Raw genomic sequence first — 27,493 nt, forward strand, 5'->3', positions numbered from 1 at the left:
ACTAATTTGATATTGGTTCAGTTTAATCTCAAGAAGATTTTATATCAATCCATCAATTCACGAGCTTCAAGCCTTGTTTCAAATTTGATTGACTTCAGTCACGACGAATCATATTCCACTCATTCAACTCGAGTTTACCGGATTGAATATCAAGTTCAACTCGGCATCTTTGATAGTATTCATTATCCCAGACTAGTATTTGAGAGAAACACTTCAAAGTTAACAGATTTGAGGTCGTACAAATATATATATATTCAACGAACACAACGCTCAGTAACTAATGTGCCACAGTTGGCCTACAGGTAAAACGATGTTAGATGTGCGACAGATATATTATTAACAATTTCATTTACTTAGTTCACTCTCTAATTGGGTATGGAATGTGCTTTCTTCGTGATTTATAAGCGTGCGTGTTATTTTTTCAGCCTGGTATTTTAATTTGATGACAACACACAAATAAATGAAAATAAAGTACTTATACAGCCCTTCTTGGCGCCATATCGCCGAAATCAGTCAGCGGAAATCCAAGCGTTATCGAAAAGCGGAATTTGTGATAAAACAATCCCCAGCATGACCACGAGAAATATGAAACCAAAGTATAAAAGTAATATCATATCGCTAGAAGACTACTTCCTCTGAAAATTAAATAGCCTTTTGATCAAGTTTAGCCTCCATAGGTTCACTTTGTATTCAATTATTCTCATATTATGAACCTAACTTTCAAGCCACTGAATATAGTCTACCGGTACTTTTTAACTGGTTGGTTCCTTTGTCTTTCCAATTACCCGGAGTTGAACCTAATAGTTTAGCAGTACATTAGTTAAAACAATTAACCCAGAAAATCGCACTCTCGCATGAACATTTTACCACATAAGTTTAATAATATGCTTTACTGAGTCAAAATTTATTCGTGTCGACTGTAGTGAAATAAAAATGTGGTTCAAAATCACACAAGGTGTCAAGGATTGTTTATTTTTTCCCCCTTGTACCTAATTATTGCTTCATTACTATAGCACAGTTCAAATATCCACGCCTAAATTTACAAAATTCCCAGATTATATATTTCTTCGTAATGTACACATAATTTAGTTTAAGGTTATGGAGAAAACTGTTTCACCTTTAGCACAAAAACAAAATACAAAAGATTAACACGCATGACATCAAGACTTACCGTCGTGCTGCCAGACTGTCATCATGGCGGTGGTCTTCCTTGCGGTCGAATCGTCTTCGCCACTCGTGGATGTTGAAACGTCAAACTGACATGCAGTTTGTTGTAATAGTGAATCCGTTATTAAATCACCAAAATATGTTGCGTTGTATCAAAGCAAGTCCGGATGATCGGTGATTACTGTAAGTGTACAGTTCGAGTAGACGGCATTTAACATTGAGTCGAGCTAAAATATTGAAACCAAGATTTCAGTTGTCGATATCTTTTACATTTTTGCATTGCATCTTATATTCTTCCAATTATGCGTTATATGCAAGAGAGCAAGAATCTCCGGTGGCGTATGCAAGCCTCAGCTTGAAAATATTGAAATTACTGATGCCATTAACTAATAAAGAAATTGCTTATGAATCGTTTGACACTGCTATTCAAAGACAAATTTCTCCTAATATGTCATTAAATGATGACTTTTGCTCCACGCTCCATTGAGCACGATTGATTTTCGGTTTCTTAAACTTTTTTGAGGACATGAAATAATAGTGATTCAAAACAATACATTTTTATACAATATACTAGCAATATTTTGTGCCATGTATTCAGATGTCTCATTGTCAGCTTCATACGAACCTCCTATTCCTAGTATAATGTAACTTTCCTCCTTTCATTTCTACCTAATAAAACATTTTACACTTGCTATAAAACACAATTCAATGAACCAATGGTTCATGATGTCACTGAGTCAACATTAGCATTATGCCCCACAAAACAATGAAATTTTGACGCGAAATAGCGTGACTGAGATTTTGCCCGTATTCGGAGTTATAACCAACTTAGCCAGCCTACTCATGCAGTTTAGGCAAAAGATACAAAGGAATTTTAAACTGAAATTTAGGATTTGATAAAGTTATAGAGAGAGAAAGATTGTTCAGTATCAATTGTAATCGCCGACTGCTGGGAAAGTTGTTCTAAATTTGATGAATTTTATAATGTCAGAGATACAGTTCAAACTGAGAATTAACAGTAAAAAGATATATTGAACAGTTGAAATTACTACCTAAATACATAGTTCGTCGAAGTTATGATTTTTCTTAAACAAATTTTGACCGAACAGATGGACTTTTGATATAAATGTACCTTGTAAAATGAAATAAAAAATGATGATGATAATTAGAGATTTTTGAAACAGTCTACTGTCTTGGGTGTAAGTTGGGTCGGTAATTTTATATCTAGATTTACTTAAGGGGATCAAAGCACAAGAAGAGTTGTGAAGACAATAAATTTGATAATAATTGAAATTTTTAGTTTCTCCAATTTTTGCTAACTCGAATACAAAGAGAAAGAAAACTAGGAACTAAGTGATATTGGGTAGAAATATTTTCTGAATTTCAAAACATTGTCGGATGTGTGGTAACACGCTCTTCCATTTTGGTAATTGATTTGATCCGACGAAATAATAACAACATCAAGAGTATTAACATAGCTTATTGGGGATCACTTACATGGCACACGCGCTAATGGTGTTTTAAAATTGCGCCATTTGAAGTGTCCCATTAATATTTCTAATTCACTTATAGTTTAAATTCACAATGGCTGGAGCGTTGCATTATCTTGGGTGCATTATTGCCGTGTTTGCTGTTTTTGGAACGATGGTGACTCTAATTCACCATGAATGGAAACACACCAGTGACATCAATTCACCAGGTCATCTACAGTCCATTCACATGGATGAAGGTCTGTGGATACGATGCACATATCCTGCTCCTGGACTTGTGCAGTGTGATACATTTGGAAAATCAATGTTTACACTTCCAGGTATGTTGCGTTGTGCATGTATATCATGTAAAATCGAATTATAAATATTGAGTTTATAGTTACTCAACTGTACCAAACTGACCTAGTTGAAATATGTTGCTGTAGGTATAGGCAATGTTCACGTATACATGTTAAATTAAAGCTTAAATTAAAGTCATATAACAGACGCTGAGAACTCTTCAAAGTTGCAAGTTGTAATATACGTATGGTATATACGCTGACAGGAGACATAAAGCAAGGTCAAGTCATTCCAACAAACAAAAAGTGCGGTGAAAATTAATCTTTAGGTTTGAAGGTTTCTATGATAATGTTTTGACGTGATTTCAAAATTCTTGTAGCCAGAAATTCCTCCCTGTTATAGTATTTCATTTATTTATATTTCATTTGCAGGAGAACTTCACGCTCAGCGCGCTATGATGATATTATCTCAGATATGTGCTTTTACTGGACTTGTAATCTGCCTATTTAGTCTTCCTTGCACTACAGTAGACCCAAAGTTACGACTCGGAAGATTGGCAGGATGCTTATTGGTTGTTGCAGGTAGGAATGCGCATGAATAGAGATAGATCTAAAATATTGATTGCTACTGTGCACTTTCTCATACAACGTATTTTCGCATATGTTAGTAGGGGCTTTAATATAAAAACAGTTGTTGACTAGATAGGTTTGATAAAAATTTTCCAAGATGATGGCACATGACTTCTTAATCGCACGTTTCTTTAACTGTCCGATCTGCTGATTCTATCGTGATGAAGATTCTCAAGTAAGATGTATTTATGAGCTTACATTTTATTTACTTTTGCCAGGTATTCTTTGTCTTATTCCCGTATCAATGTATGCTGCAGACGTAGTTCGGGATTTTCGTTCCCCAATAGAAAAAGATTTCAAATACACGTTTGGACCAACTTTGTATATTGGATGGCTATCTGCGGTAGGTTTACGGTATATGATTTGAGCACATTGAAGTACGATAGCGAATGCGAAAAAATGCTTTGCCAGAAGTTATAAATTTCAGTATTACATAACAGAGATAGGCAATGGCAATTTTTATGTAATAATTCTGCCCAGTTCAAGTCTTATTAACTTGTCGCGTTAATGATTGTTCATAGCTTTGCTCTTTATGAGATGACGGCGCTTTCGACATTTTCGAATCAAAGAGTAAATAAACTTAGTTCTTCATAGTGAATATTATGCTAGAAGGGCAAACCAGAATCAATCAATGAAGTGATATCTTATGAAACTTTGAAATTGGTCTCCTGCTAATAATAGGCACTTCTCACTTTAAGATTAGAGCGAAGATTTAATAACGGATTTTTCTCGGCAAAATATTTAATTAAACGATTTATACTTTACAGGCTCTGTCAATATTATCTGGCATTATCATCGGCTTCTGTGCCAGAGATTTGGTCGATTTTGAATCTGACGCTTACATGGAAAAGACAGCATATATTTGATAACAACAAAGCGTGCCAGTTTTCCCTTTCTCATACTGGATGGGTCTTGACAAGGGGGACTCGAATGTACAAACACTAGTAAATTATGAAGTTAAACATCGGACTCAAAAAATTCCTGTTTAGTTTCTGGAAAATTACCATACTTCTGAAATTTTAGAACTCTCAAGTCCTTAAGACTGTATTACTGTTTGAACCCAAATAAAAATCGTCATGGAAAACTCACGGAAATTGAATGAAGGAGAATTACTTTGGATATTGTGTTTTACTTTAATTCTGCTTATACTTTGGTTGACGTTTTTTTATGATTCGTACCCTGCACCCTCTTAAAAATTGTGAACTATTGCTGATTCAATTTTTCATGAAGTAAAAACAACGTTTATAATAGTTTTTATTATGAGTAAATACTTCTTCAATGTTTTGTTTTTAATTTGTTATCCACTGTTACATATTTTTCAATTTTGTGAAATAAAATTAGAAGTAGGATGCAAATGTTTGATATAATACATTGCGACATATTAGTTGACCAGTCGATGAAATTGTCAATTCCAATCGTGAATCGAGTCAACCCATTCATGAATAAATTCATAGCAAGTAAAATGAGACCACGCAACAATTTAGTGATTTCATTTTATTGCCTTTCGAATAAAACTGTCTATGAATGCCAGAACCGAGCCCAATAAAAAATACCCATTTTATTGCCATCGCTGAACAATAGGAGGAACCGAGGAATAATATAAAGATATAAACATATAAAAAAAAACATATATTTCTTTGAAGGTCTGAAGAGAATTTTGAACGATCAAGACTCAGTAAATGAAGACAAAGATATTGCGTTAGATGTTGTAAATTTTTAAGCTTAATCTCATAGTTTAATAAATGAATATTAAGAAAATTGTTCATGTTATAGCGCGTTTCGTTTCCTGCACAAACATCTTCGATAGACCTGCCTCGCGTAACGACATGTTCCTAGTATGTCGTACTTGGATCTTTCAGAATCGTTATTTGGTTTTGTCAAATCGCTTTCTACCACATTGGTAAATCTGTTTGAAGTGCCTGAAAAGTTAAATTTTTCTGGAATTGAATTACTCTGAATTTGAAAAAATAGCTTCTTATTTGTTACAGCCCAGTAAATTTTTTCTCTTTCAATTACGACATCCTAATAAAAATCACAGCCTGTAAAAATGAGCCATTTTACAGCCTTATTTTTTCGTTGCGCGTCATGAAAAATAGATCTATAAAAGTACAAAGAGCATCCGCGTCCCACTGACGCGCAGTTTTAGACGATGGAACGAGTTCGACAGTGATGCAATTTTTTCAATGTATCGTATGCAGGATACAGGTAGATAAAAATGGAATGTTGTCTGACTCGATTAAATGGACGTTAACACCGACTGAAGTTTCTTGATTATGTTATTATCACTTCTCAGGATATTTTAGGTTATAATTCCTGCGCTGCAGAAGTGTGTGTACCAATATGTAGGGAACTAATTTTGTTCGCCTATTTTACATCGAGTTGTGTGAGGGGACTGAAGCCTATGGACAGGGCGACATATTCACTTGGCTAATACAGATAGTCCCCAAACTCGTAATAGAACTAAAAAAAAGAAAATTGGAATAAAATTATGGCCTAGCCCTAACCTGGTACACACACTACGGGAGTACTATAATTCCGACGTATTTCAATGGAGTAATACTGTAAAAAGCGATTTTCTTATTGTAAAACTTTGTGAAAATTTTGCAGAGAATATTTACGTTTAAAATACGAGAATTATACATTTTGAAGATTTGTGTTACCACTGTAGTAATTTTACTTATATCGATTGGATTAATCACTAAAAATGGGACACGGAACCACAGCTGGATTTGGCCTTGCCGCACTTTCGTTGGTTGGAATAATGTATTGTATCATCAGTAATGAATGGAAAAGATCGAGTCAACTTGCTTCTCAGCAGAGTTTGAAGTTTCTATATCTCAGTGAAGGATTATGGATGAGATGCACCGTGCCAACGCCAGGCATTATGCAGTGTGATAACTACAGCACCGCTCTTTTTGATGTTGAACGTAAGTGAAAACAGTATTTCTATTTTGAAAGAATTATTTATAAAACTGTGAATATATATATACAAACCCTTCTACTAGGCCGAAAGAGTTAAAATTGAAAGTCCGTATTGAAAGTTGCAGTAAAATCTGTATTTCTCAAAAAAAAATAGTCTATTATCTAATAGTAAACCGCTTTTTTTAAATAAGGCGGGTAAGATGGATTGTTAGATACTTAGACGCTGATGACTTGCGCGCAGAAACAGCGATTTCATTCGTTACTTCCACTTCTCTCATAACAAATATATATTGTGAAAACCCAATCGCAAATTATAAATTCAGTGTCACTGCTTTTGGGTCAAAGCTAAGCGCGTACGATAAAGATTTATATACCCGATGGTCTGATACGGATTATTCTATCAATCGAGTCATTTTGTCCAAGAAGTTTAAATTGTTATTTATATATGCATATTTCCGGTATGGCTGAGAATACATGATTTGCCAATGATTAAAGATTCGGTTCCATTACATTTGAACCCACGTACATTTGAACCCATGACAATTGCACCTAGGGAATTTTTTTTGTTTCACGGATAGTTAAACCCATACTAACCCTAACCCATGGGTTTTAGCCCTCGCATATAGATTGAACCCGAGGATATACGCATGGGTTCAAATGTACATGGGTTCAAATGTACGGTCACCTAAAGATTCTATTTCGTATGCGGGGCTCTGTATTTGTTGATGGGTAATGTAATAAGTTGAAGAATTTAAAACAAATTACTGAGGTAGGACATCTGTGCAAGATCACCTTTATCCCCATATAAATGTAATATCATTCAAATACATCAGTCTGAAAATGCCGACTTGTTGTAACACAATATAAAGATAAAGCAATAGAAAAAAAAAATCAAATTTAGTCTAGAAAATCCCGAATTGTAAATGATAAAGAATCTTTTCCCTATGTAACATATTTTAATTTTGACAGAATACCTTCAAGCCTTACGAGCCATGATGATTCTGTCTGGAATATGTATGTTTGCAGCTTGCGTTCTTGATTGCCTTGCGATGGATTGCATCAATTGTGTAGAAGAACGAAACCAACTTTGGCTCGCTAGAGTAGGAGGAGTGCTTGCTGTGTTAGCTGGTAAAATCACGTCTTATACTGTTGGGTTGAATTGGTCATGCTACGCCTCTTTTTTTTTAAAAAATACCTTGCGTTGTGTAGTAAGAAATAAGATATATATCATAATAATAAAAACATTGGATATTGTTTAAAGATTTCATTAAAAATTTCAATTCGAGGAGATTAAACAAAGACGGAAGGTTTGACGTTTTTCTACGCCACTGTCGTTAGGTCTATAGCGCCATCTTACGACGCCTGTTTATTTTTAGTTCTAGTGTTGACTGGCACACGTAGTTAGGATAAAAAGTCACTTTTAAATTATGGTGTAGTAACTGAGCAAATAAATTATGCATAGTAAAATCAGGAGTGTGACCCTGAACTAATCTACATAATGCTGGTTTTCCTGTATTTTCTTTATTTTGGTAAACTGGGATCTAATATCAGACATACCACTTTTACATCTAGGGCTCTTGTGCGTTGCATCGGTATCGTGGTACGCTTCGGAAGTGATAAAAGAATTCAGATACGACTTTATCGAAGAGGGAATCAAGTATACATTTGGTTCCGCACTCTATGTTGGATGGGTTGCTGGGGTAAGTTACTAATTAATATAATAGGCTTACTATATACAGTAAATGAGATAGCAAATTTAGAATAGGTTCAAACTCACAGGCATTTCATATGGTAAAATAATATTGCTCATTTAATCAGCTTTATATTTTAAAAAATATATACAAAAATTGGTTATCAATGAAACTGTTGATCGTTTTTAATTTTAATTAATATCACACTATGCACTGTTTTGCACACAAAAATGAGTGAGACGAAAAATACACATCTTTGCGTTGACTTATTTACCTCAATTTTGCAACATTGAGTATGACGGTGACCGTACATTTGAACCCATGTACATTTGAACCAATGCGTATATCCACGGGTTCAATCTATATGCGGGTGCTAAAACCCATGGGTTAGGGTTAGTATGGGTTTAACTATCCGTGAAACAAAAAAAATTCCATAGGTGCAATAGCATACAGGTGCAATTGTCATGGGTTCAAATGTACGTGGGTTCAAATGTAATGGAACCAGTATGACACACATTGTGCTCGCTCAAAATTTACTGATTTTCTGTTTTCAGGGATTTGCTGTGATATCAGGATGCATAACAGCTTGTTGTAACTGTATTTCCACCGAAGACGAGAGATTGGAATATTCGTACAAGCCTCCCAAGAGCAAACCAAAAACCTCAGAAGAATATGTCTAAATTGAAAAGCGTCAAAATTTGGCAGATGAAAAATAACTTCCGGAAAATAAACTTTGTCACAATCGTTTTGCATTGCTGGGTTTACAATGTATATACAGTAATATAACCTGTTTTGTTATATATGCTACATTTTTCTTTATTCTCGAAAACTGAAGTTCAAATCAAACGAGTTTTGAAAGAAGATTCAAAAAAGACTATCAAATTGTTACAGATTGTTTGCTAATGAAAATTCAACAACTTTGGACGTTTTTTTCAAATATATATAATTTTTTGTGATTTTTACATTGCGATGTAGCCTATGTATATGAAAATTGCACTTGTTAAAGAAAATCAATAAAGATTGTATGAAGAAATATTTCTAGATTTGGGTAAAATTTCAGAATGCGAATGAGAACATTGTCTTTTTTTCTTTTTTAAAGTTAACCTTTGTTAAGCTGTAGCGAGTTTAGAGTATAATTTGTAAGATATGTATAATTTAGTGTATTTTCTGTCGGGATATACTATTTCCATTTTGTTGAAAAATCATAGTTTAATCTAGCATTCAAGAATTTATAGTTCAAACTTGATTTTATCTTGAAATTTCTCTGAATTTAAACTTTTTGAATTTCGGAATCGAAACGATGCATTTGTTTGAGAAGAGTAGGTTAAAAAATATGCTTTTATTGGCATATTTTATGTGTGTTAGGATATTTTAAATATGAACTTTGCATGATTTGTACAATTGTACTTTGGTGGGCAAATATGCCGCTCATTGTTTCTCTATTTTATTTTTCATGTATCTCCTAGCATTATATTGGTCACTTGGAACCTGGAATATATTACGTAATTGTAAATTTCATAATTCATAAAACTGGTGATTTTCTGTCGATCAAGTTTCTGAAATAACAGGAATTTTAACTTGAATATTTCAAATAATTGTTCTCGTCTGATAAATTTCTTCTCAGGTCATGTATACGTCATACGATGTGCTTCTAAATGTAGTGCTATGATTTGAAGTGTTTCATTATTGTGTAATATGTTTTGAAGCATAATCTGCGTGGCCTATATAGAATTAATATATATGTAATAAGAAATATGTTTGAATATAGCCATCAACATTCCAAAAATTCAAAACAAATTCGGTAGCACTGATCACGAATAAATCGTAAAAGTTTGGTTTGTGTGAAAGAATATAGCACCGCGTAGAGCGCTACAGAGCAGTACAAGTATTGACTCTTCAATCCAAGAGGCAAGTATTATTACGATGACAGGCGCGTTTCCTTGCCAATCGCCGTTTGGGTACTATGCAAAGGTAGTTGGTACAAAATTGTTTTTTTAATAATTTGAATAATGTTGTGCTAGCACGGCTACAACTACGTAGCATGACAGGGCTGTAGACTTGGAGAGACATATATATGTTTGATTTATGATGCTGGAGTCGTTTTTCCGAGTCGTCGGAGCTAAAATCGTATTTTTGAAAACTCCGGAGTTAAAATTTTAGACTTTTAATGAGGCTAATCGACATCAAAATCAACGGCACTCGTTCAGAAATAATGAAGACGATGGAGCGTTCTTAACAGATAATTAGGGAAGGCTTGCACGTGCTAAAGTTATTATTATCAAAATTTGGTTTACTTGAAGATGAAGTTGAAGTCGAAATTTTCTTGAACCTGCAGTTGACTTTTTTGTCATCTCGTAGTTAAAATCGTTTTTTAAATATTTAGAAGTTTATAGTATGAACGTAGTGAATTTTCTCCGACTTCACAGCTTTGATAACTTGGCATAGTACTCACAGGTTCGAACGCAATTGCTGCATCTTCTATAATCATACCGGGAATAATGTTTATTTTTGCAGTTGTTGATATATAGATGGCGGCAAGTGTAAGCGATTGAATCATGATGGTAATTCGCTCGGTATTCTAATCTGCGTATAAAAATTGGGTTTTACTTGTTCCTTATTACCACAATCATATCATTAGAAGAGGTAACATGCCTACGTTTCTTTTGTATCTCCGTTTCCCACGAAAAATTCCCATAAATCTAACTCGGGAAAAGGATTACTTCAGTTTAGTATTGTACAAAACACATGAATCGGTTAATCGTGTTCCCCATTGGTATAAGTTGTTGCCATAGCTCATAATTCTGTTGTGGGGTCATACGAAAGGCTACATTCACATCTGTTGAATCACTCTACTGATAAACAGAGTGCTTCATAACTGATCCCCAGTTTGGCTTGAATGCGCAAGATAAATAACCAATTGAAAATTCTAGCATTCCTTTTCAGTGGAGCAATGTTTCTTACTGATACACACATTTACAATCTGTGAAATGTTTTGCCGAGTAAGAGTTGTAGTAAATGGATGCTGTAATAACACTGGGACGATTCATACTTTAGGTGGGCATAAGTCATCCACCATGCAGTAGTACAACCCTACGGAGTCGTATAAATAAGCGATAAGGTTGATCAAAAAAATCGAACGTTACTAGCCTAGAACAAGTATCTGTATTGCAGAGAATGAGTGCTATCGCCGTCTTCAAATCACTGGAATTCCGTGCCCACATAGTTATTATATAAATCTGTATTTAGTGACTCATAATAGTTGAATGATGTGGAGCTTTAGGAACGTTTTACTACTACCTTGTGGCATCCCATGACTTCAATGACGTTTCCGAAATTATGTGAGAACGTTACTTAGCGCAATTTTACTTAAAATAAATTTAACCATCTTTGGTATTGTTTGGTATGGTGCGGTTAGAAAAGCCAAATATTTAATATCGGTAGTTCAAAATAGATTTTTAGGATGGAAAATCGCCAAAAAAGGCAAAGTAAATCTGTATACTAACTTATTTTAACGAATTAGCCAAATAGCAGCAAAGCCACAAAATTCTTTCGAGGATTTTCCTTCTATAATCAAACGAAGACATAAATACCAAACGCGCTTTCTCCTGAAATTGAACTGGCGCTCGGCGTGTCAGATTTTGCGGAATATGCATTTAATTTGGAGCGCAACGCCGATTTCGCGGTAGTTGAAGCCCGTCTCATCGAAGCGATTTCCTCGGGCACAAAAACATTTCGGAAAGAATGTGGAAAGTTAAGTCCAATAGGCTTAGATTTGTTTATACGATACAGGCTTTACATTTTTAAATGTTTCAGAACCCTGATAAGAGCAATAATAACCATTATTTGGAAATCTACAACTCTGGTCGCACAGGTATAACTGCCTCGTATGTTTGTATAGTGTGATACGCCTTGATTCTGAATATTCTGCACGGATAAATGGACGGCGATGGTTTTCATTGTTATTCAATTATGACATTTAATCGATCCATTGTCACGACAACTTCATGGACGAAATTAACGATAGTATTCATGTGTTGGAATTCTTCTAAACCGATATCAAAATTTATTTCAGTATATATATAATATATACATATGTATAACGTAACTATGACTAGAGCGGTAATTTTCGCCGGGGTTTGCAAGTAAACCCTAAATAAATAAAGGGTATAGCCACGTCGTCAGAAAGAAACACAATCTCAGGCCTTTTAATAATCTGCTTTAATTCGGACATTTGTGGGAAATTTGGGAAGCTTGTCGTGGTCACTTCGCTTAATGATTGCAAGGCTCAAAATACAGAATTTATAATCCATGAATGAGATATTTTGTTGAGTTTGAGTTTAAAAGAAAATGTTGTACGTTAACATACTCAAAACTAAACCAAATTTTGTACTGTTTCAACTACAGACGGTTTAATTAAGTTTCAAACCTACTTTACTTTAATCATGCTTTGACTGTCCGGGTGACATTTACAATGTTTCGTTATCGATTACACTTGCGACCTCACGGATATTGGACTTTACTTGGAATTCTTACAATTGTGTGTGGAGCACCTATGAATGATGATGTGAGTTATCTGTTCCATTTTTAATATTCGTATGAACGTCAAATATGCAGTTATTCAACGCAAAATTGTATTGTTATTGCTAACAGTTATTCTATAAATGTGGGTTATTCGTAAGGGGCTCTACGAAAAACCTCGCCAAATTACAAATATGTGATACAATTACTATCACCTAACTTTTGTACTTCACTTGATTGATGAAGGTTAATGAACCCAAAATCTCAGATTCTATTGTATTAAACTTCGATTGTCAAGAGTATTTATGGCAACATGGATATCAATGATACCAGCGACTTTTGCTTAGAAAATACAAGCAGTGACGAAAGATGGCACATTGCTTATGGTTTCACGGGGTCAAATAACGCGTGTCATAGATCCACGAAAATGCTTTGTTTTGAAAGACATGTCATTTTAAACTTTTATTATAACCTAAGTTTAAGCGTATTAAATTAATGCAACGTAAACAAAATCCAATATTCTATTCCAAATACTGATTGTTTGTGAAAATTCAGAGTATTTCGAGTAATTTTGACCTTTATGGTATTTAGCAGTGACCTTGTCTTGGTATTATTCTTTTGTTAAATCCCCGTTTCGGACAATTTTGTTGAAAATTATATTTATTTTCAAGATAATCCAATCATTTCATGCCATGGATTTGAGGGAAATAGGATTATTCTCAATTTCCGCGTCTTAGCCAGTTAACATTCCGGCAATGAACTAGCGATTTATGGAAGCTTAAAATATTAAAAGCAGGCGCCTAGACTGATGGAATTTATGGGGTCACTGCTATATTATATCTTTCGTTCCGATATATATATTCTCTGTACTCGGTATATATATGTATTATGCTATTTCTTTGACAAAATACAGTGCTTGTCGAGTTGAGTGGTTGAATTTTGCCATAACTGAATTTATGTTGATATATCCTTCCAACGCATTTTTTTTTATCCCATTTAACGGGGTATTGTATACTCAGACTCGTATTTCAAGAACACAAATATTCTCATGCACAAAAGGATTCATACTTGTCAAAAATGTTCTTTGTTGTACAAGTGACTCGCCTGCTTGAAACCCAAGTAAATTTCAGGTCGTGCAATAATACCGCCTTTATAATAAATAAAAATAAATTATACTTTTGTCATTACTGATATTATGATAAAATAATACACCAATTACCCGAAACTTTGCTTTGGCGATATTTACCAAAAATGCGCATTTTATTGTAAATTACGTGATTATCAATTCATTTCCAAAATTTCGTTCGTAGCTTTGACAATATGAAAATCCTATTCACCAATGGTATATTCTCTGAATCACTGCATTGTTCAGAAAAACTTTTGGAGCCATAAGTCATTCCGCATTAAAGACACTCCATTTAAAATTGTATCGAATTAATTTTAACAAATTTACAAATTCATATTGCGTTTCTATCTTTAGTTACAGCAGGTTTAGACATCGACAATGATATTGTTGTTTTAGCATTCACGCTTCAACACTTCTGGTCGTAACAAAACACTTACTGTATTTGATGGATTTGGCAAAGGATACGTGCTTGTGACAATGAAGATTGTTTTCTCTCACAAATTTTTAAATCATTAACACTCATTTGAGGCGCCGATCAGACTGAGTAATGCGTAACGAGAGTAATATCTCGAACCATACTTGACTGCTCATAATACCCTTTACATTTGAATTTAGTTCAAACCAACATGAATTTTGCCAGGAACTAACTTGCCCCAAACCAGATAAACAGAGGTCTGAAACATACTACAAACCCAAATTCCACACATTTAATTTAATTTTATCCTCAATGACAAGTTTACACAAAGAACCCATTGATAATTTTGATATGTATATATTCCTAACTTAATTTAGGATGTCCGGTTTATCTCATTCCCGAGCTGGTAGCATTGACAATAAATACTGAAAGATGCGACCACAATTACCGTATAACTCGGAAAATTCTTTTGGCCACATAAATGACTAAATACATCAATTCATTGAACAAGACACCGATTATCCATCTCGGATTGATAACTATAAAATCATTTTCGTTAAAAAAAAGGTCTGATAGGTCTATACCACAAGACATGTGTAACACGAGAGCAAATAAATTTTCAATATTACATTCCGTGACGAGCTAGCATATAGGTCACAAAGAACATGTTAATTGTAGCATTCATTTTTTCACCAGTAGGTTTAGTTAAATATAATGGTTTTTACAGAGTTGATGGACATCGAGGCCCGCATTTCTTTCTAGCATAGTCAACGGGACTAATAATTCAAAATAAAACACTTTATAAAAGCTATATTAGAACTTGTATTCCGTAAATAGATGTTCTTGGTAGTGCAAATCCTAGTAAAAAAATGAAATGTGATCTCCATGAACATTATCATGTGAAACAAATCATTTTCTAGGTTTAATTGTATTCAAATCAGTGCTTATTAGAAGCCATTTGTGCATTATGTAATGCGATCCCCTTTTTTCTATAGCAGATATAAACAACCCATTATCCTTGTATTTCTATAAAACTGACAAACGTGTTTTTGGTTGAAATTAATGAAAAGATTTGATCCATTTCGCAAAAAAAAAAAAATTTTTGCACTAGATTCATAAGAAATTTGATGTTTTCCAGAGTCATCACCATATCATGGTACAAATATTACTGATCTTCACTACGAAAACAATATAAAATGCGAGAGCGAAAAAATCCATTTATTGTAAAAATTATGCATTTGCATTTATAAAATCACAGAGGGCATATCACGAAATAGCCTTAACAAATTTTTGTTCATACGCATTTAAAAATGACTCAAAATAATGTAAATACCGATCTATTAACGCTGGTCTATTTTTATCATCTTTGAATGGTGATCATTGTAAGTTCATAATTTATTATTTCGGGGCCAATGAGGCGAGTCCGTTGATAGAAATGAAGTGAGTGTTAAGTGTTACCTCGACCAAGCGCGGTATCGACTAAACATCTCAAATATTCTTCAGATTATTTTTGTCCCTATCATGAATAACATTTTTGGCTACTTCAAATTTTTATTTCTTTTAGCGGCCATAGTTTCTGAATTCTGCGAATTCCATCAATGTTGTTAGAATATAAAAACAATGCATAATCGAATTATTGTCTGCTCGGCAGGAAGTTATCCATTGTCTACATAGTTTTGTACGGAAACTATAAAATATTCTGACCTTTTTCATCAAAGAACACAAAACAACAGGCGATTTTTCGATTCGCAATGAAGGAGACTACGGCGGAGATGAATAAACAGTTCCGATCGCAATATTACGAAATTTTGATTTTGTAAACTTGTGTCGTCAGTATGTCATTCAATGTGAATCTATTTTCTTTAGAAGACTATCTAGTTTTTCATATAGATTCGTTTAACAATTCACAAATTAAAATGTAGACTTATCATTGTGTTTGACTTTTTTACTCCGTGCATATGTACATGGATAATCTGCTCAAGCGTGTTAATAATGTTAATAATGACCAAACTACGTGCCATACTGCTATTGTGGTATTCTTTTTATAGAGAAATCTGTGTTTACTGTTATTACATAAAATAAACAATTAAAGTATAGTTACATGACAAGTTTTTCACAAATAAAAAATGCTAATTAATTTTAAAACACTAGGCCTACATGCCAACCACAATCATAGATCGGCGGAGAAAACTATACTCATGACCACGGCCACGTTTCGTTCACGGCGTGGAAATTTCCTCCAACTTGTCAAGAACTGCTTTATTCATACTTTAACATTAACATATTGAGGACTTCAATGGTGGCGTGTCGGTGCGCAACAACATTGATAAAAAATAATTCTGTCGTGAGATAGTATTCAAGGTACGTTTGTGGTATGCGTAGTGGTGTCTGTGACGTATGTTGCTTATATCGGTAATATTTTCACTTTTTGAACGACTGTTTTTGACGCTACTTCGAGCGGACGCAAGAGTATTTTCTTATTCGTCAGAATTTTTATGACGCCACAATACAACATTGATTATTGTACATACAGTATGAGTATATCAACATGGCTATATTCATAGCGGCGCATTAGCAATCGGTAAGGAACGGTATAGCTCAGCTGATATAGATTAGTCGAGCTGAACTAAATTGTTGCGTCTCACTAATGCGTGAGTTATTGTTGGACTACTATGTTTGAAAACCAACGGCATTCAATGTAATTTCGATTTTATGAATTTGCGTTGGTGTTCAGCAATCAACGATGTTATTGGACACGTCAGTGGACATAACGATCGTTTCAGTATTATGTTCTTTGGCACGTTTTAAAAAAATCGCTTTTCTTTTTGATAACTGGACCAATTGCTTTGAAATTTTCAGTAGTTACAGATGAAATTTTTCTCCAGAAGGCTATTACTTTTAATAATTTCAAATATTTCTATGATTCTTTTATTTTGAGCTATGACGTCATGAGAATTTGCCACCACGTGGCGATTCCGCAAATGCATATTGATCACGTGATCAGCGACCAGGTTCCGTAATCAAGCCTGCTGGTAAGTCACCGTACCACAGTGAATTTCAGCGTAACGTGTCCATATATTTGAGCATAGCTCTCTTGTTTGCCCCATGATCATTTACGTTCATTAGAATATTAACAGAAGCTTTCTCTATATTGTCGTGACTGTAAAAAACTTATCTACAAACCACAATCAAGTTATCTAATATTCATGTCGAAACAACTGACGTGAAACGAGCATTTTCGGCACGGTCGCGGTTTCCAATCTATCGTGCTTCGACGATGTATTTCAATCATGTCGCGGTTGTTTTTCACATTCTTTCGTGTATTTTTGCTGACTCTAGGTCATTAACATCGTAAACTTACCTATAAACGCGTCACTTCTGATACCGAGCAAAAACAACGCTCCATGACTGGTGACCGCCAAACGAATTTGTGATGTTATTTACTCTTTTGAGAAAGTGATTGATGTCTACCGTGCCCGCAAAAAAACTTATCACGCAATTTTTCACCTAATTTGGTCACCTGTAACACACTGTTGCCACTCCTGCAATTAGCATATTCTTCCTCCAGAACATACGTATATATGAATTTGTTAATTTTCTGCCAAATAGGCGTTGGCAGCTTTTTTCTTGTTGTTGTTGAGTAAAACGGGTTAATCCGTCACTGTTTTTAATCAATAAAAAAAGCCTAGTCGTAGCAATGTAGTAGTCAGTTTTGGGTTTCCGATATATGTAAAATGCTAATCTGCCACATGTCTGAAATGTTTGTTGCCGCGTGCAAATTCTTCAAATATTTCAAAACAAGTTTTTGTATCCATGTAGATAAGATAAAATACAAGACATATAACCTTTTGACATCGAATTTTCGTGCAGCCATTTTCTATTTGAAGTAATATATGACCGTTAGAGAATCTGAGACAATTGGTCATAAAAGAAATTTCCAATTTTGCCTCAGTGAACCTTATTTCGGGAGATGTCTAATCTACAATGCCAACGCGGCCTAGTTTAGCCAACGCGGAGCATTCCTTATTCTGTATTCAAAAATGTTGCACAATAAATAGGTACCCTTATCTAAAACCCACTGAGTACAAGAATAGTTCAATTATGATAAAATCGTTTCTCCCTTTAGTGCGGCTGCTGAATCCCATCCGAATATCACTAACTCTCATGGTTTTAATTTCTTTGCCGAATTTATGTACAAACAAATATTGCTCGTCACAAACCTCCGTGCTTTTTCGGGCTCTGGATTTTGACAATGGCAAACCAAAGAGGAATCATGAGCTCGTGACAAAAAACTTGAACGTAATAATATTTAATCATGAAACCGTCGAAACTTCGGACATGAAATTTTTAATTGACCAGTAAGACGAAATAATCATACTAAAATGCCATTTCTGTTATCAAATAACTTGATTTGTCAACTTTCAGATCAATACATTTTGGAAGATAACAGACATTTGAAATTCTTTTTCAGCTTTCCACAGTACAAAAATTGCAACATACAATCAAAGCTATGGAATCCTTACTTGAAAAACAGCAACAAAGAATGTTATCTGGATTCGAAGGGATGCGAAGAAGAGTCAACGCATTGGAGAAAATTGCTGATAAAACAAGAAAAGAAATTGAACACAGTGCAGACGGTAATTATGTTTTGTGAAATTATATTATCAATATTTCAAAAATATCATTTCTAGACATGAAGAATATAGAGAAAACAGATACCGAATTCTTGCAAGAAAGAAACGAAAAATCAAGCACACTTAACCAATATTGTCGTCCCAAACATCTATTGCTGTAGTTTTAAAAAATTGTCTCGTCTTAGTTTGTAGACATGTCTGAAGCATAATCTTAAAATCTAGCTTAATTTGGTATTTCCAAAACAGATAAGGTGTTAAACATCGATACATTGCCAAACACACGCCAATTGGCTCGACAAGTGTCGAGAAACTCTGAAGTAGTTCTTGAAGAGGTTCAGGAACAATCTTGATTTTTCCAAATATGGGGCGAATACTCGTAAATAAAAAATTACCATTCAAAGTTACTTTTCCAAGTTATCGATTTTGATTTATGTCACTCACGCTTGTTTTGATTTACTTTGGTAAAATGATAGACCGTTTAAAAATATTTGTCACAAAACCATACCATCAAAAAACTTTCTAGTAATGATGAAAATATTAAAACCGAAATGCATCATTCATTCTGTTTCAAATTATTTCTTGGAACTACCAATTTTTCGGAGTTGTGAATCCTATTCTGCTGTCGATTGCAATAAAATCACAAATATTGCAAAATAAAAATTGAAGTTGTCTTTGCGCTGTGTCTAACACAGAACCCTAAAAGTTCTAATTTCCTGCGGTGTTCAATAAATAGTTCAAGTATCAAATCTATGGATGAAGTTTCGGTTCATTGAAAGGCGAAAACCGATTAAACATCCGATAAAGGTTTCATCTTGCGCCAACAATATTCTTGAGAAACCATCGATACGGAGCTAACGGTTTCCGAATTGTATCCTAATTTGCATTGATACCCCGTGAAAAAGTTGTGGTCCCGGGAATGCCAGGTGTTGCCCTTCAAAAATGGCACTATTGATTTCTCATTCCATATATATATATATATATCGATGAAAAAGGAAAACATGTCAGCATAGTCAGTCATACCGGATGTTTATTCTTGCCTTAATCAATATGCAACATCGACCTTATAGGTTTCCAAAATTCAAATATCGCTCTCAACAACCAAAATTAAACATTGTTGTGATTCAGTAACAAGATTACCGATCGTAAACGACGTAGGAACGTCATCGCGTGGGAGATCTCTCGTCGCTGTGGTGGATTTGGCTGTCGATGCCACATATACTTAGCGGCGATGAGCGAAAATAATAATCTCTCTTCAATTTAAGGCGGTGTTCGTAATGTTCAAGTCGAGTTTCGGACCTTTTGAATTGACAATATTCATTCTTTGAGAAACTTGAGAAATATTTTCTCATTTCTTACAAAACGTTCCATTTCTCCACACTTTTGTGACCTAATGCGGTAACATCATAACGAATTCAAGGGTTGATATTATAGTAATTATACATTACACAAAGGCCCCCTATGTCATTTTAACCCCTGTTTATTTGTGAAAACTGGAGGCCAAAAAAGTCTAAGTCGAAGGTTGACATCGTTCCATTTGTTTGCAATGTTAGCAAAATGTTATATAGTAGGGCGGGGGATGATGGCCCCCCTTATTGAAAATTATCTATATTTCGAAAACCTTTCTTCAAATATTCCTAAAACTTTGCAAGTACAAACATAAGGGGCTAAACTCTTTAGCCACTCGGCGGCGTCCGCCGGTCTCCAACCATCGCAACAGCAGAAACGTTTTTAAACGAAAAAAAAATTCGGGGAAGTTAGACATATGGTCGGATATGACGGACATGTGATAAAATCGCATCAAAATACTAGTATTGCGTTCTGTTTCTTATCAGAATATCAAAATAAGCAATGTATTTGGAAAATTTTTTGGGGCATTCGAAAATTCCCCCTATGTTCATCTTACCCCTTAAATTTTTGAAGTTGTGAACCCATATAATTGTTCACGAAAGTATGATAAAACACCACCTAGTAAAGCAGCCAAATTTTATTTGATCATACTTTCACACAAATCTTAATCACAACACCAAAAGAACATCTGGGATAGCATGAAAGCTATCGTCATGGAATTTTACATTCGAATGAAAATATTTGTACAAAAAAGCTTCAAGCAGAGCAGTCATCACATTGGAAGGACACAATGTGTTTTCCATAAATCCCGGCACAAATATCGTGAAGCCACTTTTGGCATTTCTGGCACTGAATCCATCCCTCGTCCTCTTCGTCGTCAAAAAAATTGCCGTTGCAGACAGCACAGAGGTTACTGTAACAATATCTTTCATGTGGCTCATTCTTAGTTTATTTTCTTTTTTCTTCCTGGGAGCTGTAACTTTCTTAGACGAGCTAGATGACATCGTTTCTGCGAGTGCTGTAGTTTTCCTGAACGAGCTAGGTGGCGTTGTTTCTGCGAGTGCTGACAGTTCGGCTACATATTTCTCACTTGTTAACACTCTAATTCCTGCCTGGATGGCTTTCTTTGCCTCTTGGCTCTCTGAGTGGCTACATGAAGAGGCAAATATATTCAAATCATAAACTGGTGCTATCAGGTCTCTGCTATTTTCTTGCCTCAAAGAATCACTGACTTTATCAGAAACTAACTGAACTCCTGGTGAAGTTCTACTTGAAAATATCGTTAGAGAGCACAGAGCAGCATGGTTCACTTGTGACACTTTCTACCTCTGTCGTGGTGTTAACCTCATGAGATGGTACATCGTAGTCTCTATTTGTTATTTGCCTCTGTTTGATATTCTTTGGTATTTTCTCAACATTCTTTAGGATTTTCTGTTTCCCGTGCATCCAAAACTTGCATCTGGAAAAACATGATAGTACATAAGGGTAAGATGGCCACCCCCCATAATTTCATAAGAATATTGAGATTATCCAAGAAGTGTTTTGACAGGTAAAAGCAATAACAAAATTAAAAAGAAGACTTTCTGGTATCTTATTCACAAAGAACGGGTTTGAACGGTCAAAGTAAATATAAGCCCGAAAAACGCAAGAAATTTATTACCCCCTCATAACCCCCCCATTTTTACATGATCAAATGCTGAAAGATATAGTTAGCTGCTAGATGGCACAAGTCGCTCAGTTAGTCCTAAATCATTGTCAGTAAGTATAAACTTACCAACAAACGCGCGATTCAGAGTTCCTTCGCTGAAAATGAGCATATCGTGCCTCCAAGAAAAACGTGTCCTTACTAAATGCCCTTTTTTCACCCTTCAAAAATCACAAGCCACGTGGAAAGCTACACAACTGACAAACTACGCCAAGCGCTGAACCGAAATGGCTAGAACGAATTCCCTCCTTAGCAACGAACTCAGCAATGGCATTTGCAGAACCAAGCCCCATAAGATGTCGCCAATAGGTCAATTTGAAAAAAAGTGTCCATCTAACCCCGTGTGTCTATCTTCCCCCGCCCTACTATATGTATACTGACGGGAGGAATGTGCTATCGATTATATATCAATTTTTTCCCTTTCAGCAATATGTCCTTCGCTGACAGCTCCCATACATGGACGAGTGTTGGGAGGTAAAAGGCGATCACAAGGAGATCTTGCTTATTATGTTTGTGGTCCAGGCTACGAAATGAAAGGAAATGAAGAAGTCGTTTGCTTAGAAAACGGGACTTGGAGTGGAAGAAAGCCTGTTTGCTCTGGTACTTGTTATTATTATTTATAAAGTTGTTTTCAGAGACATTTATATGGAACGGTAAAAAAACAAAAAAAAGTTGAATAACATCTTAGCGTACACTGAATTACAGATGCCACCCCTCTTTCTATGACTGGCGAACGTAGAAAATCAGATTGTGACAATGTAGATGGAGAAATGCACGTGTGTACTTGCCCTGTTGGATTTCAATTATCCAAGGATCAAACTACTTGTATAGGTTAGTTAGTAGTATCTATTCTTAAAGAAACGAACCTCATTATCGTAAAGGTACAAGATACAACTACTTTCATCAAGTCAATTGAAAATTCAAGAATCAGCTGATATATACACTTTATATTTCGAAAATATCTTCGGTCGATTACCATCTTTATTCAACATGGAAACATCTACTGCTGTGTTTTCGTGATATAAGATGGGTTGAATCAGAAATCTCTTTCTGTTGATATAAATTAGAAAATAGACAAGTTTTAAAAATATTCTAATAAATATTCGCTCACGGAAAAATCACAAAAACGTACTCGGACGGTAATCTGCAAGTAACCAGAATTATTTTAATTTTCAAAACAATAGATGTGGACGAATGTGCCAACTTCAGAAATGGTGGGAAATGTTTAAATGAATGTAGAAATCTACCTGGATCGTATCAATGTATTTGTCCGTCTGGTTATAACGTTGATAAAATTCAAGGATGCAGAGATATCGATGAATGCGCATCAGAACGTGAGTGATTTACTTGAATGGCGAATCAAAAATGTCATTTATATCAGACGTTTGAGGTGTATTACCCCTGATCACTTTGTAGTGCTAATGCAGCTTTTTGATCTTACTTTAGTTTTAACGCTTTTCTGTAACTGTGTAATTTAAACTTATATTTAGGTTGTGTTAAATATACATCAATTGTCTGATTGTAAACCTCAATTCCACAAGTATTTGATAGATGGAGTCGAGTTTCATGTCAGCCTATTAACGCATAAGCGTTTTGTTTTATTTCCCTGACCCATAATAAAGCCCCGTATAAACATGTCATCGATAAGGGTCTGTGGCTGTAGTAATGCGTGTTCTGCAGACGAAAGATCAGACGCGAAAAGACGTTTCAGCTATTGGGTACAGTCATTGAGCTATCACCTCAACTTGTAGGTTCAACGGTTATTGTAAACTGATTCGACAATATAAAGATTTGTCTTGCCTGTTGCTATTTTTTGTTACATGACATAGTTTCACGATAAAATATCTTACATAATTAAAAATTTTACGATCAGTGACGTATAGCTCCAACTGTAAAATAATAATACTACCGAGCTAAAAATCTAAAACACACAGCATGATCACCTGATATCAAATCAAGTTCTCACAGTACGATTCTTAAAGTATAAATTAATTTATACGGAACAATCAAGGTGTTCTTGAGGCTCTCATTAAACTGATGAACATATTTTTCAGATACTAACAATTGCAGTTCACCCACAGAATGTTTAAACACGGGTGGAGGATATCAATGCATTTCTACGGATTGTCCTCGACACTACATAAAAACAGGGGCACGGTAACACTCCAATTTACATCTTTTATTGATTCCATATGACCTTGCTTGAGATTATTATAAACGATAGGACACTCCTCGCGCATCACAGGGTAGTTTATGACTATGTAACGGTTGGTCGTTTACACTTACAGCTCCCTCAATCGTCCACAATTGGAACGATGACCTGGTTGCATCTTGATCTGTGGTGTTAACCGAACGAGACACAACCGTACGTCATATTATTATTAAGTCGTCTTATCTCCTTATCCCATTCTCTTCACCTGAGTGTAATAGACTCAAGACTTAAATAGAAACTTACAGTGTTGTTTTCCTCAGCCACGTTAAATCTACTCGCCATGTCCAAAATCAACCCAACGTATACGATTTATAAACAAAATTGCATTTGAATTATATATAAAAACAAAGGTTGTTTGCAACAGATAACAATAACTGTTTTCTTCCCCACTCAGACTCTGCCAGAAGATGCCTTGCAAACCAGAAGATAACATTTGCCACGGACTACCCTACAGTATTACATATTTTCACATGGCAACGACCTCGAATATACGAATACCAAGCAAAATTTTCCGATTAACAACGGAAAGTGGGTAAGATGATAATTAGAGTTGCAATTAAATTACCAGCGCTGCATTTGGATGAATCCCAAATTTACTGTATGTTTTATTGAAACAGCATCGACAGAAGTATAACAAGATTTGCAGTCGCTCCAGGCAAAGACAGTTTTTATTTCACATCGCGAAGAGTGGATAGAAGAACCGGATGGTTAGTTCTTTACCAAAAGCCGATAGGGCCCAAGAAGCTGCAAGTTGATTTTCAAGCAAAAGAACATCAAAGAAATGGAAAGCTTATTGCAGCCCACGTAGGTAGAGTTACAATCTACGTTTCTGAATACGCATTCTAAACCTTACAACTGCTTACCTAAGCTCCTGCTGATCCATGCTTGAGATTGAGAGTCCTGTTTTATTTATTGCTCATTTGGTGGAGAAGAGCTATTGACACTACAGCTAATCGCTTAAAATTTGCTGAAACAACCAAGATACTACCATGTATCAAATATTGGCATTGTTTATAGATATCGATGAATGTGGGATAGCCTCGCCCTCAGCCCAACAATACTTTTCAGTGGCTCGAGCAGGCTGACTTTTCATCCATATGTACGTAAAAATATGGTAGGGAAATACCAAGTGGTCATTTGAATTATTTAATTTCGTGATAGAAGATGGGATTGGCTGTGTTCTGATGAATCGAGAAACTGGGTGCAAAATGAAATGCATATGACCGTTTTAAATGGGTTAGGTTATATTCAATGTAATGTGCAAATGCTGGGTGTGCTTCCCATATAAATGCTATTTACAACTCGAACGAAATATGTTCAAAAATGAATATTAATCTTGAGAAAAATGTCGATATTTCCGATTTCATTTCTAACAATTTATGCTTATCCTAATTTTATCGTCTTCACGAGATGTTTTCAGTATATATTATTCAAGTTTGCTTTTCATTATTTTTATTTCTACCAATTCCAAGTTCTAAAACAATTTTGAAATTGGAAGTTTTCTGGCAAATTGCTACTATGATCAGATAGATATTCTTCTATCATCTGAGATGAGGTCCCCAATCGTCAACGCTATTCCTATGCTGAAATTTTGCCGGTACTTTCAGCTCTTATCGATTTCTATTCCTGACAACTTGGAACGCTTCAAGTCTCGCGCTGACATCTATTTACTGATGTCTCTTTCAAAAAATAAAAGCATACCAGGGAGTGGCTTTTATCAGTATTGTTTCAATTTTAGGCAAGGGCTGGTGACCTTGCTTTGAACAACCCTGCATTACGCACTACTATCGGCACCACAGAGTGAAGACCTGTGCATATCCACACTAAATTAAACTAAAATAAGAAAGAGTACTTACAATTTTGAACATATATCGTAGAAGCCTAAAAATCTTGCAATCTTCTACCTTCGTTTGTATCATACATCTTTACTAACAACGATCCATTTTAAACCATCAGTATACGGTGTATTTTGTGAGTCTTTGAATAAATATATATTTAATATTATGAAATATTCGTGCACTTGGTAGTCAGATCATGGACTTCAGGACTTACGTTTTTGTGTCTGAATTTTATTTATCCAGTGTTCCATCAAATTATTGTTGCATTTCTTTCTTTTTTTATTCTTTTGCTTGTTTCTAAAGTAACCCGATAAACTGCGACGAAAAATAAAAAAAATATTGGCAAATTCTAATGTATATTTTAGCACGAGTCAACATAATATTAAGGAAAGCCAGGGCTACAGGTTGGCTAATAAAAAGAGTGGAAGAAACTGAACCAATCAGAAGTCACATGAATCGCGCTGCGGGAACGAGGAGTGCAGCAAAATCCGCACCAAATTTTGATATTGTGCCAATATCCATGACGTATTTTTTGCTCAAATAATATTTTTCTTTGTGTGTTGCGGCGATGGAGATTAGATGCAATGTCAGTAGTAGATTTCTCTTTTTTATCCTGCAACATACTCACTACTTAGTAATTTCTAGTCAGAGTCGTTTCAAATGTATGAACGTAGATCGTGGCCCAATAGACAATACTCGATCCAAAGTTTGTGACCGGCCAATTGCCTAAGTTTCCGGATAAATGTCTAGATGGGTAATACCTCAATTCTCACAGCGACCCTATGTCTGTATGTGGTTTCTGTATCTTGTTACAGATACTGCTCCACTATGTACGTGAATGCGTATAGGATTTGCATATATATCCAGAGAGAGAGAGAGAGGTCGATATGACGGCTTGGTCATATGGCGAACCGAGCTCTCATCTGTTACCCTTCCATTTCGGTTATTGAGACAGGCTTATAAACTTATTGGTACCGGTAAAGGAGAGCAGAGCCATGCGATCCTCTCGCTTACAACTATTGAGTCACTATCCACCGCGGGCTTCAGACCCAATAATGCAAATCTGCAACGATTACCTGACCGACTACTCCCACGTCAGGAGGGGACTGGTCATCATCCGCTGCGGAATAAACAAGGGGACTCCGCTACAGGAACCTTGGGTCACATCAGACTGAGACTATACTGTCCGTCGAAAAATACTTAAATATATGCAGAATTTAAGAACAAGCTTCCACGCGAAAATAACGTGCCCTCCGTTTTCAAAGTTTAATTTAATTTAAAGCAAAATTTAATTCCTATTTATATTATCGAAATCAGTAAAAAAAATAGACAAACTAACTTGACATGATGTCCAATCAAGACTACAACAAAGTGACTACATTCCCTATAAGAATCGTTTATGTCACTTTTTATTTTTCTGCGCAGGATGAATTTCAAATGATGTTGTGGTTTTCAACTGTAATTCGGCAAAGCAATTTTTTTTGGGGTTCCGGTGAAAGGTTTCGTTTCGATTTCCCAAT

General features: G+C 35.1%; 3 protein-coding genes across 4 annotated transcripts; all 3 read left to right on the forward strand.

Moving 5' to 3' along the window:
- The first annotated feature begins 2,739 nt into the window (after positions 1 to 2,739).
- Positions 2,740 to 5,296, forward strand: LOC120327237 (claudin-14-like). The gene is made up of 4 exons (XM_039393700.2): positions 2,740 to 2,977; positions 3,368 to 3,517; positions 3,784 to 3,908; positions 4,333 to 5,296. Exons 1-4 carry the CDS (start codon positions 2,752 to 2,754, stop codon positions 4,429 to 4,431), a joined length of 600 nt encoding a protein of 199 aa, XP_039249634.2. The 5' UTR covers positions 2,740 to 2,751; the 3' UTR covers positions 4,432 to 5,296.
- Positions 5,297 to 6,176: 880 nt separating this feature from the next.
- Positions 6,177 to 9,196, forward strand: LOC120327234 (claudin-7-like). The gene is made up of 4 exons (XM_039393694.2): positions 6,177 to 6,492; positions 7,457 to 7,615; positions 8,060 to 8,187; positions 8,733 to 9,196. The coding sequence occupies exons 1-4, from the start codon at positions 6,270 to 6,272 to the stop codon at positions 8,856 to 8,858; spliced, it is 636 nt and encodes a 211-aa protein (XP_039249628.1). The 5' UTR covers positions 6,177 to 6,269; the 3' UTR covers positions 8,859 to 9,196.
- Positions 9,197 to 12,586: 3,390 nt separating this feature from the next.
- LOC120327204 (fibulin-7-like) lies at positions 12,587 to 26,314 on the forward strand. Of its 2 annotated transcripts, none has more exons than XM_039393654.2 (8): positions 12,587 to 12,742; positions 18,709 to 18,874; positions 22,350 to 22,523; positions 22,629 to 22,754; positions 23,108 to 23,257; positions 23,978 to 24,080; positions 24,530 to 24,667; positions 24,753 to 26,314. In XM_039393654.2, the coding sequence occupies exons 1-8, from the start codon at positions 12,650 to 12,652 to the stop codon at positions 24,979 to 24,981; spliced, it is 1,179 nt and encodes a 392-aa protein (XP_039249588.2). In that variant the 5' UTR covers positions 12,587 to 12,649; the 3' UTR covers positions 24,982 to 26,314. The 2 variants fall into 2 exon arrangements, with proteins under 2 accessions (XP_039249588.2, XP_039249589.2); XM_039393655.2 differs by lacking the exon at positions 24,753 to 26,314 and adding an exon at positions 24,212 to 24,288 and having other exon boundaries at positions 24,530 to 24,650.
- Positions 26,315 to 27,493: the final 1,179 nt, after the last annotated feature.

The sequence above is a fragment of the Styela clava genome, chromosome 4 (assembly GCF_964204865.1).
Source record: "Styela clava chromosome 4, kaStyClav1.hap1.2, whole genome shotgun sequence".
Classification (NCBI taxonomy): domain Eukaryota; kingdom Metazoa; phylum Chordata; class Ascidiacea; order Stolidobranchia; family Styelidae; genus Styela; species Styela clava.

Excerpts from the sequence above, each read along its gene's own strand:
- LOC120327237 (XM_039393700.2), top strand. The coding sequence starts at position 2,752 with ATGGCTGGAGCGTTGCATTATCTTGGGTGCATTATTGCCGTGTTTGCT. Across the intron at positions 3,518-3,783 it reads ATGCTTATTGGTTGTTGCAG|GTATTCTTTGTCTTATTCCC; the intron begins GTAGGAATGCGC and ends TACTTTTGCCAG. Across the intron at positions 3,909-4,332 it reads ATATTGGATGGCTATCTGCG|GCTCTGTCAATATTATCTGG; the intron begins GTAGGTTTACGG and ends TATACTTTACAG.
- LOC120327234 (XM_039393694.2), top strand. The coding sequence starts at position 6,270 with ATGGGACACGGAACCACAGCTGGATTTGGCCTTGCCGCACTTTCGTTG. Across the intron at positions 6,493-7,456 it reads CGCTCTTTTTGATGTTGAAC|AATACCTTCAAGCCTTACGA; the intron begins GTAAGTGAAAAC and ends TAATTTTGACAG. Across the intron at positions 8,188-8,732 it reads ATGTTGGATGGGTTGCTGGG|GGATTTGCTGTGATATCAGG; the intron begins GTAAGTTACTAA and ends TTCTGTTTTCAG.
- LOC120327204 (XM_039393654.2), top strand. The coding sequence starts at position 12,650 with ATGTTTCGTTATCGATTACACTTGCGACCTCACGGATATTGGACTTTA. Across the intron at positions 18,875-22,349 it reads AATTGAACACAGTGCAGACG|CAATATGTCCTTCGCTGACA; the intron begins GTAATTATGTTT and ends TTTCCCTTTCAG. Across the intron at positions 22,755-23,107 it reads GGATCAAACTACTTGTATAG|ATGTGGACGAATGTGCCAAC; the intron begins GTTAGTTAGTAG and ends TCAAAACAATAG.